Source organism: Cataglyphis hispanica, chromosome 6 (assembly GCF_021464435.1).
Source record: "Cataglyphis hispanica isolate Lineage 1 chromosome 6, ULB_Chis1_1.0, whole genome shotgun sequence".
In the NCBI taxonomy this organism is placed as follows: domain Eukaryota; kingdom Metazoa; phylum Arthropoda; class Insecta; order Hymenoptera; family Formicidae; genus Cataglyphis; species Cataglyphis hispanica.
In genome coordinates, this window is record NC_065959.1 from 8,637,162 (window position 1) to 8,657,627 (window position 20,466).

General features: G+C 28.6%; 1 protein-coding gene across 2 annotated transcripts in view; it reads right to left on the reverse strand.

Annotated features, from left to right (window-relative positions):
- Positions 1-720: 720 nt before the first annotated feature.
- Positions 721-20,466, reverse strand: part of LOC126850670 (uncharacterized) — a 33,194-nt gene continuing 13,448 nt past the window's right edge. The window contains exons 2-8 of one of the 2 annotated variants that reach the window (XM_050593901.1): positions 15,725-15,849; positions 13,084-13,162; positions 9,326-9,418; positions 8,388-8,692; positions 7,708-7,981; positions 5,403-5,528; positions 2,903-3,051 (exon numbers count right to left, since the gene is read on the reverse strand). In XM_050593901.1, the coding sequence (XP_050449858.1) occupies positions 5,453-5,528; positions 7,708-7,981; positions 8,388-8,692; positions 9,326-9,418; positions 13,084-13,162; positions 15,725-15,849 (952 nt within the window). In that variant the 3' untranslated portion in view covers positions 2,903-3,051; positions 5,403-5,452. Of the gene's footprint in view, positions 3,052-5,402; positions 5,529-7,707; positions 7,982-8,387; positions 8,693-9,325; positions 9,419-13,083; positions 13,163-15,724; positions 15,850-20,466 lie in introns of both variants that reach the window. The other variant, XM_050593902.1, reaches the window with a different exon arrangement.

A 20,466-nucleotide genomic window follows, 5' to 3' on the forward strand; every position in this document is an offset into this window, starting at 1 on the left:
TAGGCTAATAATTGTATTAATAATTTTCAAAAATATATGAAAAAAATATAAAAAATATGTCAATAAAAATGATCAATAATAAAATTATCACATACGATTTATCTATTACATAAATTTGCAATAGATTTCTCTAACTTTAGTGTGTATGTGTGTGTGCAAATCTTGAGAAAATTAAATCTATGGAATCTCAATGCAATATGTATGCAAAAAAAATTATTTTTTTTTTTGAATATTCATTATTCCATTAATTTAATTGTTAAAGATTGATGGTTTATTTTTGGCACATTAGAATAAGTAAAATGATCGACAAAATAATTTCGGGATTCTCATTCGCATTTTCTCTCGCTTTTGCACCTCATCAAATATTTGCGCGACTTTTCGCGCCTTAATGTATCCGCCGGATCTCTGCGTTTGTTGTACTTGGGAATTTGTGGTTCCGCGTAACTTTATTCGTCTTTAGCGAAGGCTTAAACTTTGCGCTTCTCTTCTCTTCTCTTCGCAGGAAAACTTCCTCGGAGGAAACGTTAACGATGGATTTTCCTTGGAAGAGGATCAATAAATAGCGTTTTCTTCTTTGCTTTTTAATAACGCGATTGATCTTGTGATTATATGTATAAATATGTTTATGTGTATTTGTGTGTGTACGCGCGCGTGCGCACACGCTTACAAATTTACTTTATTCGATAAATAGAAAATAAGGAATATTGATTAAATAATTAATTCAAAATAATGCAATCCGTTTTTCTTTTTAATGCATTTTTTTTTTCACGTACAGGTGCATATATACACAAGAAAATTAAAACATGAAAGGTAATTTACAAAAGCTCTCTTATACAAGCTCTTTATACACGCAAATTTCACTCACGCACATGATATAAACATTAACGCTCCCCTTTCACGCTCTCAAAATTAAATCGTTTTATTTACAGAAATGTTATTATATTACTTGTTTTTAATTCATTTCGCAGGCCATAGAGATTATATAAACAATTTTATAATTAGTAACAATTTTATAATCGCTAGTAATTATTAGATAATAATTAGTAATTAATAGTTAATAATTTTTACATATAATTATTGATTTTCTCTCTCTTTCTTCCCATATATATACAAAATACGCATACACACATTACAATTATTTTTAAAAGTCTTTGAGAATTATAATACTAAAATAATAAAACCATTGAAATATTATTGTTATAGATCATTATTTATCTATAACTTATTAATGTCTAACAATTATAATTATTTTATGTATATTCTTTGAAATATATAAAAAATATATAAGTAATAAAATCTTCGTTTTAAAAATGGAATTTTGGCCAATATATAGAAGATTGATTTTCTAACATTGTTAGTTAAAATTATTTACATTGACATTTATTGCACTAACAAAATTTCTTTTGATTATCGCTAAGTCGCAATCAAAATATGCATACATATCTCATTTATGAGTAAAAATTGTATATTTATAATTATAAGTATTATATACGCATGCACACACTCACATATACATAATACACATAATATGCATAATAGCCTCTTTATTATACATTACAAATTTCCTTATCAAAATGAAACTAATGTGTGATTTAAGCAAGATATTTATTGATATGTTCGAATATATTCTCTTTTCTTTGGAAAAGGTAACTATATAGTATAGCATTGATTAAAGCTATTTTAAAATACATAAAATTATTATTATTTTCTCATTTTAAAATTAATTAAAAGAATAAATAATCCTAAGAACATATTCAATTATTTCTGATAAAGAATTTAAAGAAGATAAACATCAAAAAACTTAACTCGGTTTTAAATGTCTCTCTTTAATAGGCATTAGTTTCTTCTTAACATTCTTTCTTCTTATAAATTCTTTCTTAAACAATTAATTTTTTTTTTATTATGTAAAATTATATATTTTTTGTTTCTAATTACATGTATTAAAAGCTACCAGATCATAATTTAAAAATATTAATTTAGCTGCAATAAAACAATTACCTATAATTCTCTTTACGAAGAATATATAAAATATTACGAATATTCCTTTAATATTCATTGAATTGGTTATAAACACTATGTTTAACTTTTTATTATTTTTGGTACATTGTTGAGCAACATTTTGTGAAAAATTAACGCTTAATACTCACGGAAATTTACGGAAATTAACGCTTCTTCTAATAAAATTAAAAATTTATTATAATTAATAGATTAATTTTTTTGTGCGCATTATAATTTTATTTGAGGCAAAAAAAATATTATATGCACAATCAACATTTTAATTAATTATAATTCTCATTCTATGATAGTTAATATATTAATACATAAAAAATAAAATTGTTCTCTAAGAGTTGATAAAAACACGGACGATAAATAATAAATATAATAATCTCTGCATCAAATTAATTTTATAATTCTAAAATATTATAAATTTTATAATTATTATAAATATTATAATTATTATAAATTTTGATGATTAAGTGAATCAAATTATTTGGTATAATTTACATCGATTTAATCAAACAAAAGAAAAAATGATAAACAATAATAAAAATGCGGATCTTATAATAAATTAAAAGTAAAATGAAACTCAATTTTTAAAATAAAATTCATTTGTCTGATCGATTTAATATAATCCATTTAATAATCAATTAATTCAATAATCAATTAATAATCAATTAAATAAACAATTTAATTTCTATTTATGAATTAATAGAAAACATATTGGAAATATTATAAATAAAAAGAAAGAGAAGAAATGTAGAAATATTAACTCTATTAATGCCTTTATAAAAAGAGACTTCTTTACATGTTTATCGCAATTAATTATTCTCAGTCGCGATCAAAGACTATAATTTCGGCTCAATTGTATCATCGCGGATAACCTGCTGCGAAGAATTTTCACGGGCGATGCAATCGCGGACAGCTTGCAGGATGACGCCTATCCGCCGGTCCAAGGCGTATAGATGGGGTTCCCATAAAACAGGGGCCACGGGATCTCTCGCCATGCTCTGTCGCATAGCAGCGCTAAGCCGTATAGGCCCGTTGTGAAAGCTGCAATTAAAATTAAAAATTATACCGATACAGTTATATATATATATATATGTGTGTGTGTGCACACATAAGTATATATAATATTTGTATAAAATATTTCATGATCATATTAAATAATAATAAAAAAAAATAAATAAAATGTAAATAATATTAATAATATTATATAAAGTTTTATATATATATATATCGGTCTCGAATTTATCTGCAGTTGAACTTTGAATATTAATTATGCCGTGTAAGTGATATTAATAACTTTTGACGTTAATAACTAATAATTGTGTTATGAACTGATTCGAATCATTCAACCTCCAATGAACATTGTGAGCGAGATTCATCAGTAATATTCTACTGCGAGGCACTGAGTGAGATCAATAGCGATGAGAGTGTTTGATTCACACGTGTCTGTTTACTGTATTTATTATGCATAAAGTCGCTCGTATTTGCCATTATAGTATTGGCATTTCAAATTTTCGCATCGGTATAGAGCGCGTTGAAAGTAAATGTGAAATAAATTGTAGTATGCTAAATAAATTGTAGTATCAATTTACGCGATCTTAATTATTTAGGTATTTTTCTGTACCTTTTAATTTTCGATTTAATTGTAATCGACAATCGATATCCTGATAACGTTTGTCTTTTTTAAATAAATATGTTTGCACACGTGTTGGCACTATATATAATGTATTCTGCATGTTTTGCATCAATTGTGATTGTAATCAAACGTTGCGAGTATGTCATGAGATCCTCGAGGATCATCGAGAGATTGTTGGATTAATGGAAACAGATAATTGTTATTGAATCGAGAGAGATATTTGGATAATGATAAGTTCATAAATCTTATATATGTGTATAATGTTATTCTTTCAAAATTACTTGGTTTAAATATTTGATAGAATTCGCGCACTATTTCAAAATATAAACATACGTATTTTATTTAATTGTACAAAAACGCACACACATATTTTTATATATTCTTCTTATTTTCAGAAGAATATATACTCGATTCAAATCCATTAATGTTTAATAATCCATATTTTTATATTATTTAGATGATTATTTCTTCAAATGCAAATTTATTTTATATATTTTACATAGCGCATATAATTTTCAATAAATATATATATATATATATATATATATATATATATGCAAAATCAAAATTTTAGCTGCTTAAATGGTGATATTTAATATAGAATTCTTTATTTTTTTTTTTCTTAGGCCCGTTGCGTCAATTTTATTTTGGCTTTAAGCGAGGCTTCAAACTTTTGGCTTTTGGCAATAATTAATGTTATTTGGCTTTAGGCTTTAGGTTATAATTTAATTAACTTATAGTGTAAAGCTTAAAGCCGAAAGCCAAATAACATTGGTTATTGCCAAAAGCCAAAAATTTCAAGAGAATCTCGCTTAAAGTCAAAATATTTAATATTAGCGTAATCAGGCCTTAAAGTAATAATTAATGAAATAATCGTTTCAAGCTATACATGTAAATCTAAAGTTGATAAAAGCTTGTTTTTGGATTTTCTTAACATAAAATCTTCAAAACCATCTTGCTTTGAATAAAATGACAGTGACAATTTATATATAAATATATATATATATAAATTAATAGTTATTAAATATGCAATAATTAAATATTTTACGAGATGTTTTATATTTTGTATCAAAATATGTCAGATTAAGATATGAAACTCAAAAAATACTTAATGAAAAAAAAATTTATTATAGTGTTTGAAAAGGTTCTTGTATAAGCTACACGAATTGTGCAATAAAATATGGGAGTTTCCATCTAAAAAAATTGTTTTGGGCCTGACTTGGGTCCTAGGTCCAAAAAATGATATTCCTCCCTCCCCCCCCCAAAAAAAAAATCTACAATTTTTATTCGAAACATTTTTTAAGATAACGCAAAGATTCTGAGATATTCTTGATTAAAGTGATATATATATATATATATGTATATAATAGTACTGCTATTTGACATTTTCGCTAAAGGTAAATCCATTTAAATTGATCACACAAACAAACTGCTGTTAAAAGATGAAGCGTGACATCTTTTAAGTAGAATAACATATAAGAGATTAATTTTATACACGCGCGTATGAACTCGCATTGACAATGAGAGTAACCAGGTAAACAAAAGTCACGGGATGAAAAGGCTATTCGATCTCGTGGCTCATCCTTCCTCCTTAATCCTGAAAGAAAGTCCTCCGAAGACTCCCCGGTGAGTAGCCAGCCGGTGGCAAAGCAAAGTACTTTGAGAGAGAGAGTCTACTTTTATCCAACGTAACGCGGCCACGTTGTGTGCGTACATGTGAGCGCGCGCGCGCGCGCGCGTGTGTGTGTGTGTGTGTCACCTCGTATAAATAGAGCCCAAGTCGAGTGTCTGCTCAAGCCGATACTTTATTCATTGGCAGTCCCACCAACCCTTCCAGGAGGCTTCCATTATCGTTCTGAAAGCTTCCGACCGCCTGGTTGTTGATCTAAAAACCCACGTTCGCTCTGAAAAGCGTCTCGAGGCTATTATCAAACCGGAAAAAAAAAACCTTCCAACTCAATATTGTTTTCTTGAGAAATATTTAATTAATACATATTGGGAAAATTATTTTCAGTCACATTAGCCGCGGCCTGCTCATTTCAAGGTAGCCCGTTAATGATGTAAAAAATGTTTCCGTATTATTTTTGAAAATTTACAACTGTTTAATTGATGGCGATGCAAGCAATTTCGCTTCATTGTTATCGTAATTACGTTGGTCGATAGTCGGGCGATCGGTCGCCGTGCAAACTGTCGAAAATGAACTAACAAAAAGAAGACACAATCAGCGGTTCATGCGACGAAACAGCGCAGCAGGAAGCAATTATTCTGCAATAATGCGTTTAATAGACGTGTAGGTTTCTTTAATTCAGCGATGCATTTATATGTGTATATGTTTCTATTCGTTTTCTACAGATGAACATTTCAGATGTTTATGTTAAAATGGGTGCTTATAAATTTTAATTTTTAACAGCATCTATTTGAAATTTAAAAGCCTATTTGTAATATATTTTTTTATATTAATCATATATAATTTTTATGGATTAGAAGTAGAATCATTGCATATATAATTTCTCTCTCTCTCTCTCTCTCTCTCTCTCTCTCTCTCTCTCTTTCTCCCTTTGGTATGATAATTGTTATTATTTTTGTTAACAGAAAAAATAACAGTAATTTTTAATATATCGTAGATAAAAATATAATTTTATTTATCTAATAATTAAAAAATGTAGACAATGCATTAACGCATTAATAAGCATTTAAGTATAAAAAGACTCCTCCTTCCTATCGCGTTAAAAATTAATAGTTAGCTAATGGTCTATTAATGCATAATTAAGTGTGTCAAACAATCAATAAAATATTCAATATCTTTATATATCTAGTGCGCTATCTCTTTCACGTAAGAGTAGATAACAGTACACATTTAAATCACGTCAATTTTTCCAAAGAATCCTGGCAGAAATATTGAATTTGAAAGTTTAATTGTTCTCTATGATTTATATAAAGTTTTATACATATACGTATATGATCTATTTATATGTATAAGAATATTATACGCATAAGCTTATTTATACATATGTGTGCGTGTTTGTGAGAATTAGAGGACTTGTAACATACATTTCAAGAGATCTTATATTTTTTTACAAGCTCTCTCTCTCTCAGAGAAAGTTGAAATTTGATACACATATGAGAGCAATTATATTTTTAATTGTCGATTCTTCAACGAATCGAGCGTGATAGACGGTGCCTGTCGATCGGCCAAATTTCCAATTCAGAATAGTCGACGGTAGATTCGGCGCCGCATGAATTCGATTCTGTCGAAAAAAAAAAGGAACCGGCAAAAACTTGGCGATAAGGCCAATCACGGGCGGGGACTGCGTTTTTATCAGAATTGTCACGGTCGTGAATCTTCGCTTTGATGCAGATTCGCGTTTTTACGGGCGGCGCGATAAATTCGTTGCTCAGCCGGCTGAATTTCGCGAACGCGCAAAGTATCGAAAATGGAAAACCGATAAATAATGTCAAGCGGGAGATTAACGCCGGGATACAGATTAAAAAAACCTTTCTAATCAAATTGTTTGCTTCTGCCTTACCGATATCATCTAGTTACTCTAATCATGAAACACATATCTCCTCCCCTCTCTTTCTCTCTCTCTCACACACACACACACACACACACACACATTTGACACTTGAATATTAAATTGTGTCATTGGAGAGAGAGATTGCTATACCGCTACAATTGGAACGATAAATTCAATGATAAGCTTTTTAGTGATTAATATAAAACAGTTTTTTTAATGATTCAAACTCTTGTAAAGGAAACTAAAAAAATTAATTGTTTTTAATTAATTAATTTCATATTTATTATATTTATTATATTCATATTAATTGTTTTCAATTAATTAATTACATATTTATTATACATAGCTATAATTATGATAATAATTTTTAACAATATATGAAAAAGAGAGATTTGACATTAAAAAAAAATTAAAATTAGAATAGTTATTGCAGAAATTATTATGCAATATTATTATTATTACACAGCATTATTAAAATATTATGTGTGTGTGGGTGTGGGGGGGGAGGGGCAATACTATTCTAAAAATAACGAAAATCTGACTTACCGGAGTAGAGTACTTAAAGTTGTCTGTCTAATCATACAGCATTGTAAGAGAGGTGCTAAAATAGACGTCTCATCGTGAAAGGGTTTCCCAAAACCTCTTCCGTGGTCCAGATGCAACGTGAAACTATCGTTTCCAAAAATCCTAAATGTCTCGTAATGATGACGGTCCATATTGCCCGTTAAAAAATCGAAGACGGCCATGTCCATTAGATCGAGCAATCTTCGACCTTCGTCATATGGTGAGATTTCTTTTACTAGGGAGCAATAGTCGGAATCTGCAAGTTTGTAAAAAAAATATGTATGTATATATATATATATATATATATATATATATATAATTATTATTAATAAATAATATTAATAAATTAATAAATTAATAAATAATATCAATAAATAATATATATATTAATAAATTATAATAATAATATAATAATAATTGGCCCTATGACATAACGATTATTGAATCAAGGATATGACAATAGCACAAAAAAAGTAATAGGAAAAAGATGTTAAAGCGAATAATAATAATAAATAGTTAGATAAGATGCAATGAAAAAGTGAAACATTCGCTTTGAATGTAAAATAAAATATACACAGCTGAAAAAGACCTTATCTTTCCTTTTATAATCCTTAGAATTTCTTAGGACAGAATTTCTTGAAGAAATTCGCTCGGTGCCTTACCGTTTTCCCATTGGGCCTTCTTCCGCTTGTGATAACTCCTGCGCCAAGGGTGTCGCCAGGCCTTCCTGGCGGCGAAGGCTTTGTCGGGCAGAAAAGCGGCAAAGCTGCCCTCCAGGGTGTCGGGACTACCGCAAACCGCGTGTGCGGTGTCACAATAATAACTGCATTTGCCATGGAAGCACAGATTGCCAGCTGGACTTACAAAGAACGTCTTGAGCAGCTCGCCATCGGCAATCTGATAAATTTCTGTTGTAACATTGAGAGTTCGGCCGGTTACTGGCATCGCTCTGTGGAACCCCAAAAGCCTGTAAATAAAAAAAAAAAAAAAACACGAGATCTTTTGTGCGTTTAACAAAAATTTAATATTAAATGAATTTAATATTAAATTAAATTAATTAAATTAATTTAGTATTAAATTAAATTTATTTAATATTAAATTAAATGTATTTAATTTAATATTAAATAAATTAAATAAATTAAATTCAATTTATTGAATTTAATATTAAACTCGCGAAGAAAAATTCTATGTCAATCTTTTATCCTGTAAACAGGTCTATTTTTCTAATTAGTATTCATTGAATAGAAAAAAAAATATACAATCTTTGTCTTGAGAAATTTGATTTATCTGAACTCTTTTAAAATAGGTTGAAAAAAAAATTCGTAATATTTATTGAATTTAATTTAATGTAATTGATTTATAATATATTGTATGTGGATTATATCTTTGAATTTTTTAAATTTACGTTGTGTTTCTATTTAATATTTTCATAAGCAATTAATTTCATTCTTTTTCAAATAATTGATTTTAAATTTTTATTTTCTTTCTTTTTCATATAAAAACAAGTTTTTATATGAAATTTATATCAAATTTTGATCTCAATAGATATATATATATATATATATATTTATGCGAAAAAAAAGTTAACATATAATTTTACCTGTCTAGATGGAAGGAAGCGATTTCAGCGGTATGTCTCTCGAAGTCAGTGAAGTAGAAATGATTCGGCAAAGTTTGTTGCTCTCGCGGGAATCTGTGCATGATAATGACTTAGTTATCGTTACATTAAAAATAAACTTTTTTTTTTTTTTAAGGAAACAGAGTTTGACGTGGGAATTTAGAATCTATAAATTCTATTGGATTTTGAAAGGATTAAAAGAGTATGTAAAATGGTTTGGGAATATCTTATGTAATCGACAGAGATATATGAACGTGTTCAGAAAAAGACTCGCGTGCGTAATATCGTAGGGATTATTACGAAATTGCTACATTGTGGAAGATTACAGGGAATTACGGCATCAATCGATCGATATCTGTCGCGTGACTTTGTGATCGTCCTGTATATTGCATAATTCAATAATCATGTCAATTATATATACATATATATATATATATATATTATAAATCTATTTACTAGATTGTCATCCCTTAAATTTTATAATTTACAAAATAAACTATCGTAAAACTATTTAATTTTGCATTAATAAAATAACTTCTTTTTATGTAAAGTTTTATAAAAATTGTATATCAAAATTTATATATAAAAAAAAAAAACAACAAAAGATATCTCTCTTTTTCTCTCAATTTTTTAAAAAATTGTAAAAGGATTTATATATATGGTAATTATATATTATTTTTATTAATAATTTGCAATACATTCTACACATCGTAATTATTCATTTAGCGGATAAATTAATATAATTGAACAACACATATACGCGTGTACGTGTATATATATTTATATTTACGTGCGCATCAGTATCGTAATATTCAATTGTTATAAATCCATGTTCGTTATCAATCCCTCGCTAGTTGATAATTATCTCATGCTTTCTCCGGTATTGAATTGATAACTAAATAAGGACATTACCAAATATATAGGACTGCACATAAATTAAAAAAAAAGAAGATTGTCGCAATAATAAACAAACACAAATACCATCTACTAAAAATAAAATCATCTTATCTCATCTTGTCATATTTTATCTATATATGTTTACATATATCTTGTCAATAAAATATTTTATCACATCATTCTAGAATGATAAATTTCAAATTGTTCAACATGCAGTCGGGCGGAACACATCGTATGATAAAGAAAAATCAAAATTATTCGCCGGGGAAGTGCAGCGAAGGGACAATGCGAAAGCTCGGGCTTTTATTGGTCCCTGAGTTTCTCTTGAGGATTTCTTTCGAGACGAGGAGGAAGACAGGGAGGGAAAAGAAGGACGAAAGAAAGGAAAGAAGAGGAGGAAGAAAGAGAGAGAGAGAGAGAGAGAGAGAGAGAGAGAGAGAGAGAGACAGAGGGAGAAAGAGAGAGCTTCAAGAGTTCCGCAAACTCGAGCGCGATCAAATATTTACTCAATGATCTTAGTGCGGGCTTACGAGCCGCGCGTTATATGTGTATATACATATATGTATACACACGAGATAGGACAATAAACACATGCACACAAAATACACATATATAAATGAAATCTGTGATCGATCTCAGAAAAGAAAAAAAGAAAAAAAGAAAATATAATCGCAGAAATCGGATTATCCGAGCAGTCACAATTTATAATATTCGTTTCTATTAAAGAACTCTACCTTTAACTTCTTAAATTTTAGAAGATTAAATTATAAATGTTGCAAGAACGCTTAACACTTGGACTCTATTGTTCCGTAAAATATGGGTCATTGCTTCATAAGTGTTTCGTAAAGATGAACCACTTTTAGAATCTAATATCCCAGACAACTCAATAATATTTTTGCTTTATTTTTTAATATATTTTACATTATATATAAAATATGTAAATTTTAAAATAAATAAATTGTATATATAATAATCATATAAAGAATATATATATATATATATATATATATATATTTTTTACTTTCAATAGCATTTTTACATTATATATAAAATATATAAATTTTGGAATAAATAAATCACACATAATAATCATATAAAGAATATATATATATATATATATATATATATATATAAAATTATTAATAATTATATATATATAAAATTATTATTAATTATATATATATAAAATTTATTTTATTTAAAAAGAATAAAAACAAATTTTTTTACACACACACACATATACAATATATATATATATATATATATATATATATATATTGTATATGTGTGTGTGTGTGTAAAAAAATGTGTTTTTATTCTTTTTTTAAATAAAATAAATTTTGTCCGAGCGAGTAACGAGAGCTTATTGCGACCGAGCTGGCCCCAAAATTCTCGCTACTGCTCTCTCGCGAGGTCGCAAACTTTTGGAGGAACTTATTGGCGAACTTATTACCGGAGTTTAAGCCGCGCGAGCGGCGGCGGCCCCACTTATCGTAGAATCTTCGGCCCACTGGAAGTTTAAAGGGTTCCGGACTCGTGTGGATCATTGAGAGAAAGGGATGATGGGATGGAGCAAGTGGGACGGGGAGACTAGGGTCATAATATCAGGCTTGTCCGAAAAATTTTTCTCGATTTTCTCGATTGGATATTGACACTATCGCTACTTCTCCGCTGATAGTGTTAAAAAAAAATTCTGTTGCGATATGCGACGCGCGCACATACATTTAAATTGTTTAAAGTATTATTTATTATTCTACAGCTCATCACATAATTTTATATACGCACTATGATACATATACTTCTCTCTATTTTATACAAATATTATTTTATTAATATAAATATCGATTTAAAAATGAAGAATGACAAAGTCAGCTGATTTAAGGAAGTAATATTTGCACAATCGTTATTATATTGTAATTTAAAATAAAAATGATCGAAATTAAATATCTGAAATATTGAACTTCAATTGAATTGGTCGCTGTTTGACAAGGTATCAGGCAAAAAGACACGTATCCTCGGAAACAATGGAGCGTGTGACGTATCATTTACGAGAAAAGCGTCTTGAAAAGAAAAGAAGAAGTGGTGAGAAAAAAAAAAAGGGGACGATCAAAGGAAAAGGAACTGTAAGGCTGCTTGAGAGTGTTTCACAGCATGAGGGGTGTACGCTCTCGAGATATCATTTATATAATTGCGCTCGTAATTGAATCCGCGTAACTTGGGTCAACGAGAAGACGTGAGACGAGAGACGTGATTACGTATGTATATGTGATACGTTTCGTATCAGAACTTATCGATATCGATTTTTGGAAGATCAGTACGATGCAAAATTCTCGCAGATACATTAAAATTTTTATTCAAATTCCATTTTTTAAATTTGTTCCGATAAAAGAGAGAGAGAGAGAGAGATTTCATATACATCTTGGCATTAATGTAGGCGCTATCAGAACGATGTCCTACGGTGGCGTCGCGACGCCCATTGAGCGTCGACAAACTGCCGAAGTAATTTCGCGCATTGCCTGCCTGCGACTCCAAGATATACCAAGAACTTTGCGGCAGTGGTCCGTCGTCTTTATTCGCGAAAGTCGTGGAAGTTGACCTGCCTCTCGTAATTTGCACATGATTGTCACTAATTAGCGCCATTTGCTTACACGCGCACAATTATTTGATATATATTACCTTTTTGGTATATATTTAATTTGAATATAATTTTTTTATATCCGCTACGATATTGAAATAATTATTAAGAGACGATATATATTAAAGAGGGAATATAAGGGTGAAGAAGCGACAATAAAATAGTTAAATTATATGTTTTTATACTTAAGCAATAATGGCGTACTTACCGCATTGGTTTAAATAATGCTTGCATGTTATCACCATAGTCAATGACTAATTTTAATTGCGTGCCGCCGTCCTTCTGAACTGTAACAAACCAACCGATAAATCTTTACATTACAAAATATATACTTGGCGTAATTAAAAAATTAAAATTTTCTCATACAAGAATTGCTATAATAATTTATATTAGTGTAATCCCTCTCCCTCTCTCTCTCTCTCTCTCTCTCTCTCTCTCTCTCTCTTTTCTTAATATGTCAAATATATCCTCTAACATGTCTAATTTATAATTATTATTATTATTTGTGTGTGCGTGATTACATGTTGTAATCATTGATAAATAATAAAAAAAAGGGGATTATATTTAAATATTATAAAATCCCATTCAATAATTTTGAATGAAATATCATAAGCTTTCTGTACATTATTAATTATAAAATGTTATGAAATAATTAGGGCACTTTTAATAAAATACGATTGGATTAAGCAATTTATTTAATTCTTGTTTTATTACAAACTTCAAATAAAACAAATCGATAATTTGTTAAGCAGTAATAAGTCGTCGCGGTCATACAATAATATATCCGTCTACAGTTTGAAATAGTATACAATATTCAAGAAATTGATATAGTTGGCATCGCGAGATCGATATATTCAGCGGAAAATAGAATCAAATTTATCCTCCATGTCGCGATAGCGTTTTAATAAACAAATGCAAATTTGCGACTATTCGTGATTCTACAATTAGGTATGTGCCGTCAGGACGATTTATAATTGACTAACACGATCAATCGACAATTTGCATATTTTACACACACACATATAGATAGACACAACACACACACACACACACAGAATGTTTCTAAAGCTCTTGCAAATTTTTGCAAAAATAAGAAAATTTTAAATAATTCTGTAATAATATGAAAAATATTGATCCGCATTATAAATAATTATCTTTTTTCTTTGCATTTTTGGAATATAAGAGAAATAATATCTTATGCAACATTTTAATGATTGTTACCCGTTTTCTCTTCACGTTACATTTTTTATCAAAATTAAGGGTCTTATATTAAAAAGAAAATCTTCGAAAAAAAATACTTTTCAATTTTGCCTTTCAATAATTTTATTTCTGTTAACCTGGAATTTCTATCAGAAATCAAATATGCTTAATAAAACATAATTAAGCACTAATTTGCTATTTTTATTCCAAATTTATTACAATTTTTTATTTATGAAACTAATTGCCCGCTTATCTTTGTGAATAACTCACGTTATATCATTATATGTATATCTACATACATTTAATTATTACTTTCATTATTATATTATCACATATTTATATTATTGTATATAATATAGAATGTATATAAAATACAGAATGTATATAAAATATTGTAGATTTAATTGTTAAGTATTTAAACCTTTAATTAAAATACTTAAAACATTTAGTAATAGATTTATACTTAATAATTATATATACAAATATTTCTTAGCATTATTTAAGATTTATACATATGTAATTCTTAAAAAAAATTAAAACTACTATAAAAAAATTATCATATTTTATACAAGCTTGTAGGAAAAACAAAATTTTGAAAGTTTTTAAAGTTAAATATTTTATTTATTAAATATTTTATAATATTTTATTCTATGAGAAAAAATATTATTAACAATAAAATAAAATTGATAGCGTAAGGTTATTATTTTTTGAAATGTTATTAATGTTAACGATATATATATATTAATATTATTTAAAATATTAATTAATTGAACATTGCTTTGTATAATTTCGATGTAATTATATTTTACAACTTCGCCGTTGTGCATCGAATAGTGAGTGTTAATTATTTTTTACATTAATATAGAAAATAAAATCAAAATTACTATATTTTTAATATTTAATTCGCATGCGGGAAATAATTTAATATCAGCTATAAATAAATACTAATACTGATATCAGCTATAATTTTATTTCTTTTTCGATCATTTTGCATTAATTCAGTCAAATATATTTCACGACTTAGTGACGGTGTTGTCAACTTATATATAATTACAATCATCGTGGATAATTAGATTAATTACCATGACTAATTAAAACGGTCCTTGTTATTCTCGATCGAATTGGAGCGGAATATTAATTATTACGGCGAAAGTTTCATTTATCTGTTTCACTACAATTTTTGTTTCCTCGCCTTCTTTTATTCAACTTCATAACATCGTTATTATTGGGTGGCACCCTATAAGATATAAAACAACTCTTAACATTTTTACGCACAAACTAATGTTTGAGAGATATCTCAATTTTTCGTATGACATTTTGCAAAAATCTATCACTGGACAATTGTATGAATGTCAAAGAATTAATTAATATTATTAATAATTGAAATTCTTTCGATTTTGAAAGAACAGGGTTAAAATTATAGGAAAATATAATAATTATAATAAAAGAGAGCTCCGTAAATTAAAAAGAAAACGCAAAATAATATCTGAATTTAAATAGCATATAATGAATAATATATTTGAAAATAAAATATGATTAAAAGGCAAATATTTCGAAAAAAAATTCGAAAGAATAATGATTTATGAAAGACACTATTTGAGAATTACAAACTTTATGCGATTAATTAAAAATTATATTTTTATACTCACCGACATGAAGAATCGGCTTAGTCGCCATCTCGTGAAGCAACTGGTCCACGTATTTTGAATTCTTGGGATATAACTCCAATCTTGAGATCTGCAGATGAAACTTCTCCAACGTTGTGCCGTTTTTTCTGCGATAAAAAATGTCTAGATTTAACAATGTTAGCATAAAAAATATGTTATACGTGTGTATCATATGTAAAAATTAATCTGTTTCTTTTTTTGCGATTGCACATATAATATAATGTTTCTTAATACTCATAATTTCTTAGAAAATCTCTTTTATAGCTTTATTTAAAAAAAAAAAAGAAAATGTAGATTTGATTCTTATTTATAGAATGACTTTTGAAAGAAATAAGCTTTTCTACTCTCGACAATTTACTATTGAACGCACGCATTTTAACAATGAATTGGCAGTAACATTTCGTTGTGAAAAAAGATCGAATGCCAATTGATGCAGTATCAATTTAAAAAAAAAAATGTTCATGGCGTTGTAAATATTCTCGGCAAATATTTCCTCGCGAACGAGGACAAACGATAAAAATGCAATTGCCGTTGCCATTTTTTCGCGATGTGACAAGATAAAAGAAAAAGATAAGAAATGGTAGAGTAAAGTGTCTAGATAATATTACGAGTGCATAAATATAAATCTGACGTAAATATATAAATTCAAAAGTTGCTTTGTATAACCATAATTTGCAGTCAGTGCGCTCAAGAGTTTCTAGTATCAGAAAGCATAAAACATTTTCGAAAGACGAGGAAAAATGTTTCTTTCTTTTTTTTTTAAATTTTTTTAAAAAAATAAAATAATTATTTTTTTAATTTTATCAATTTTATAAAACTTTTTTATATATCGATCTTATTATCACAAATTCGCGTAAGATTGTTACAGTCAAGTAAAAGTTATTAATATTTAAATATGCCTTGAATATATATTTTGAACATCTAAAAAGATTAATGTTTTTTATTAATTATTGAACACTTTTTTAAAATAGTTTATTCAACTACAAATTTAAATGTCAATGTTTCTAAAACAAAGCGCATGTGCATGTTTCGGAAAAAATTAGTTCCTTATTTTAATCAAAATTCAAGTTTTAAGTTTGTTACTTTAAGCTGAGAGATTATATAGACATATTTTTATATACTTATATATTTGTATACTTATATTAAATTAAATATCATCAATGTATTATTTGATATTTTATTTATGATTGTGTTTGGTTAAGATGAGAATATATTCTACGAGAATAATCATCAGAATTTTATGACACGATATTGAGTTCTTATAGGATGGCATAAAAAAAAAAAAAGATCGAAGAGACGATCGTGAAAACATAATTCGTAGACGTCATTTGGCCGTTTCAAAATGCATGGAATGGCGTTCACGACGACGATGGCCTCCGATCTTCGTTTTATATCTTAAGGGTGAGGAGGCCTTTATCCTATATAAGAAGATATCGTTTTGACTATCTTCCTACATACATGACACGCGCAAAATATGTATGCAAATCAGTAGAAAAGATCTGTCTGTGTATGTAAAAAGGTCATCTAATAATATAATTAAAAAATAATATAATAACATGTATAATAAAGCAAAATATGAAAAGTATAATTAATTTTATTTCATATAATTAAATTATATATAAAATTTTTAAATTATATATTAATAATTATTATAAATTACACAAATAATTACTTGGAAAAATTTGTTATTAAATTCTTTCCGTAGAAAAAAACTTTTCGACGATATCAAATCGATTAATTTACTGCCAACGCAGCCTTTTATTAAAATTCATCTCATGGCCTTTTCGTTGCCACCCTCCTACTCCCAATCCTATTTTCACCTCCAGCCTAAAATCTGAACACTTGTCGATATCCAGTTACGACGTGTTTCCAATAAAAATCCACCACTTTCGCTAAATAAATCATCATATCGTCGAGTTGCTGAAACTTTCAGCCACATTCCAATTTTTTGATTTTTCCATCGAATTTACTGGAAAATCCGCAAGTAGATTTATAATTGAAATAATACATTTTCAATTTTTATTTCGACATACAATTAATTTATACATTTGGCTTTACACTAATTTTATTTTGATAATGATTTCGATTTATTTATTTCATTATTTTTATAATACGTATATCAATCTATTTTACATTTAATTATTTCATTTTTAATCAAATTAATGTAAAGCCAAATTAATTAAATAAATTTACTTTATTACTTTAAAAAAATTAACTTTCCTTCAATTTTATATGTTTACACAATTAGTTTCTTCTGCAATATAATTAAAAAAAAAAAAAATGTTTGGATCTAGATGATAAAAGAGAGATAGACATATATTCTACTGCCGGGTAGTTAGTATGCCACAAGGATACTTCTTCATCTTTCTTGAAGACGAAAAGTTGATGTGATACTTCTAGACACGGATTTTTCATCTCGCGAGAGAGAGGGAAGGGGGGATTTTTGAATTTATTAAAATTATTAAAAATTTTCAACCAATTATTTTTTTTTCTCTAATCAACGACTCATCAAACTTGAAGTTTCAAAAGTTTTTGACAGCTACTGACAAACGCGATGGCTGATTAAGGATTTCATGATTAGAGTATTCTCTCTCTTTCGGGTATGTCGTCTACGTCGACGACGACATCGTCGCAACGTCGTTCTGTCTCACGGGCTACAAACCAAATCTCTAGATTGAGTTCTCGGTGAACACACGTGCGAGCGAAACTAATCCGCGACTTCTTCCTCCTCCCCTCTGCCCACCCTCCTCATTCTGCCATCCTATTCCTTTCTCGATGTCGATGTCGGAGGAACTCCGTCGAGACCTAAGTCTTAAGTCTGGTTCTCATGTATAACGCGTAGCGATCCCGAAATTAGTCCAGGAACGAGAGGTGTCTACTGATAGTATTATTGGATTCGCGGATACATACTTAGATCTTTCTCTCCCAGCTTCCAATCTTCCTAAATCCATGAATATCTGGATTATTAGTTCCCCCCCCCCTCCCACTGCCCCTCTTATTACTTTAAAGTAATACAAAAAAAAAAAAAGAGAAGCATAACTAATATAATTAAATAATGATAACGAAATAGCTAATCTCCATCTGCTCTTCAGTTTTGCGTGAAGTGGAAATGCAATTAGAGGCGGAAATGCGAACGATGAGGTATGCAAAAATATATAAGCGGCAAACCAAATTAATGCGAATCGCGTGTGGACAAGACGTAATCAGTCGCAGCGTGTGAATACATGAAAGGCTGACCTAAGCCTTCGTTACTGCACATGCATACGACCGTGAAATTGCATTAGCGATCGCGTACATATTGAGAACGAAAGCGAGCGAGATTGGTACATGGTAGGTATCCCCCGAATGTATTCGTTAATGTAAATACAAATCAATAATTTAACTATTTTTGAATACGAATTAATTAATAACGTAATAATAGTAAATATTATAAATTAATATAATTATAAGTTACATATCATAAGTAATATAATTTATAAAAAGCGCGGTATTCTCTCTCTCTCTCTCTCTTTTTCTCGATAAGAAAAATTTTACTTCATATATTAAAATAAAGTATAAAATACCACTGATAAAATTGTAATCATAGCGAGACGCTCACGAAATTCTACGACGCAATTTCATATATTTTTTTTTTTTTTTTTTTATCCGGATAAATGCAATTTTATCTAGTTTTTTTAGCACATAATGTGGTTCACGATTCGAGAGATTTTCAAGCGATGTCCGTTCGTTCGCTACCGCGATGCATAATGCATACGAAAGCACTTTCTCACGTGATCTCGTAACGGAGGAAGGGAAGATCACCCCCGCAACGCCATCGAAGAGAGAATATCAATCCCGTAAAAGGATATCAATAGCGAATCGCGGATTCAGAGATGTAACTTCCCCGATTCGCGAATTCTATCTACGATGTTACAGAGCGCTTCGAAATATATCTCGCTGTCCCTCAATTTGCATCGCAAAAACAACAAAATTTATGTTCAAGTAGGAGCTCTATTAAGCGACATTTTCTTTTTATATTAACGCACCAAATACGCACATACACACTACACATTCATATATATATATATATATATATATATATATATATATATATATATCCGCATATAACGCAAATTGTGATAAAGTATTTAGTCAGCCACTATTAACGTTGACCGACTTTACCAGCTATTTTAATTATCCTGACTTACCATAACTCGCATCATTATAAATGGCTCATATCACACTACAATTGATAAACCGTAGAATATTCTTCATTAAAATTATAAATTACATTAATAATAATAAGAATAATAACAATGCAATATGTAATATGATATTATAATATAGAATGGTTAATAAAATAAATATATTGAAAGAAAAAAGATTTTTAATTGTATAGAAAAATTTTACTAAAAGAAATTTCATCAATTATTTAAAATAAATAAACATTGTGCATAAAATCCTTAGTTGAAGAAAAAGAAATGATAAATAAAAATAAGCAAAAAAACATAACAATAACAAGACTCAATAATTTGACATAATTGAATTAATAATAACAACAAGGTTTTATATCTTAATAAAATATTTGGATGCCACTGCTATAGGAATGGGACCATAAACTTGAAAATGAATAAAAGCGCAGTTTCTTTCCGTGCAACTGCAGATGCAAATATACAGATGCACCCTAGGTACCATACAACACACACATCTTTATACAAGTACACACATGCGAATTGTTAATGACG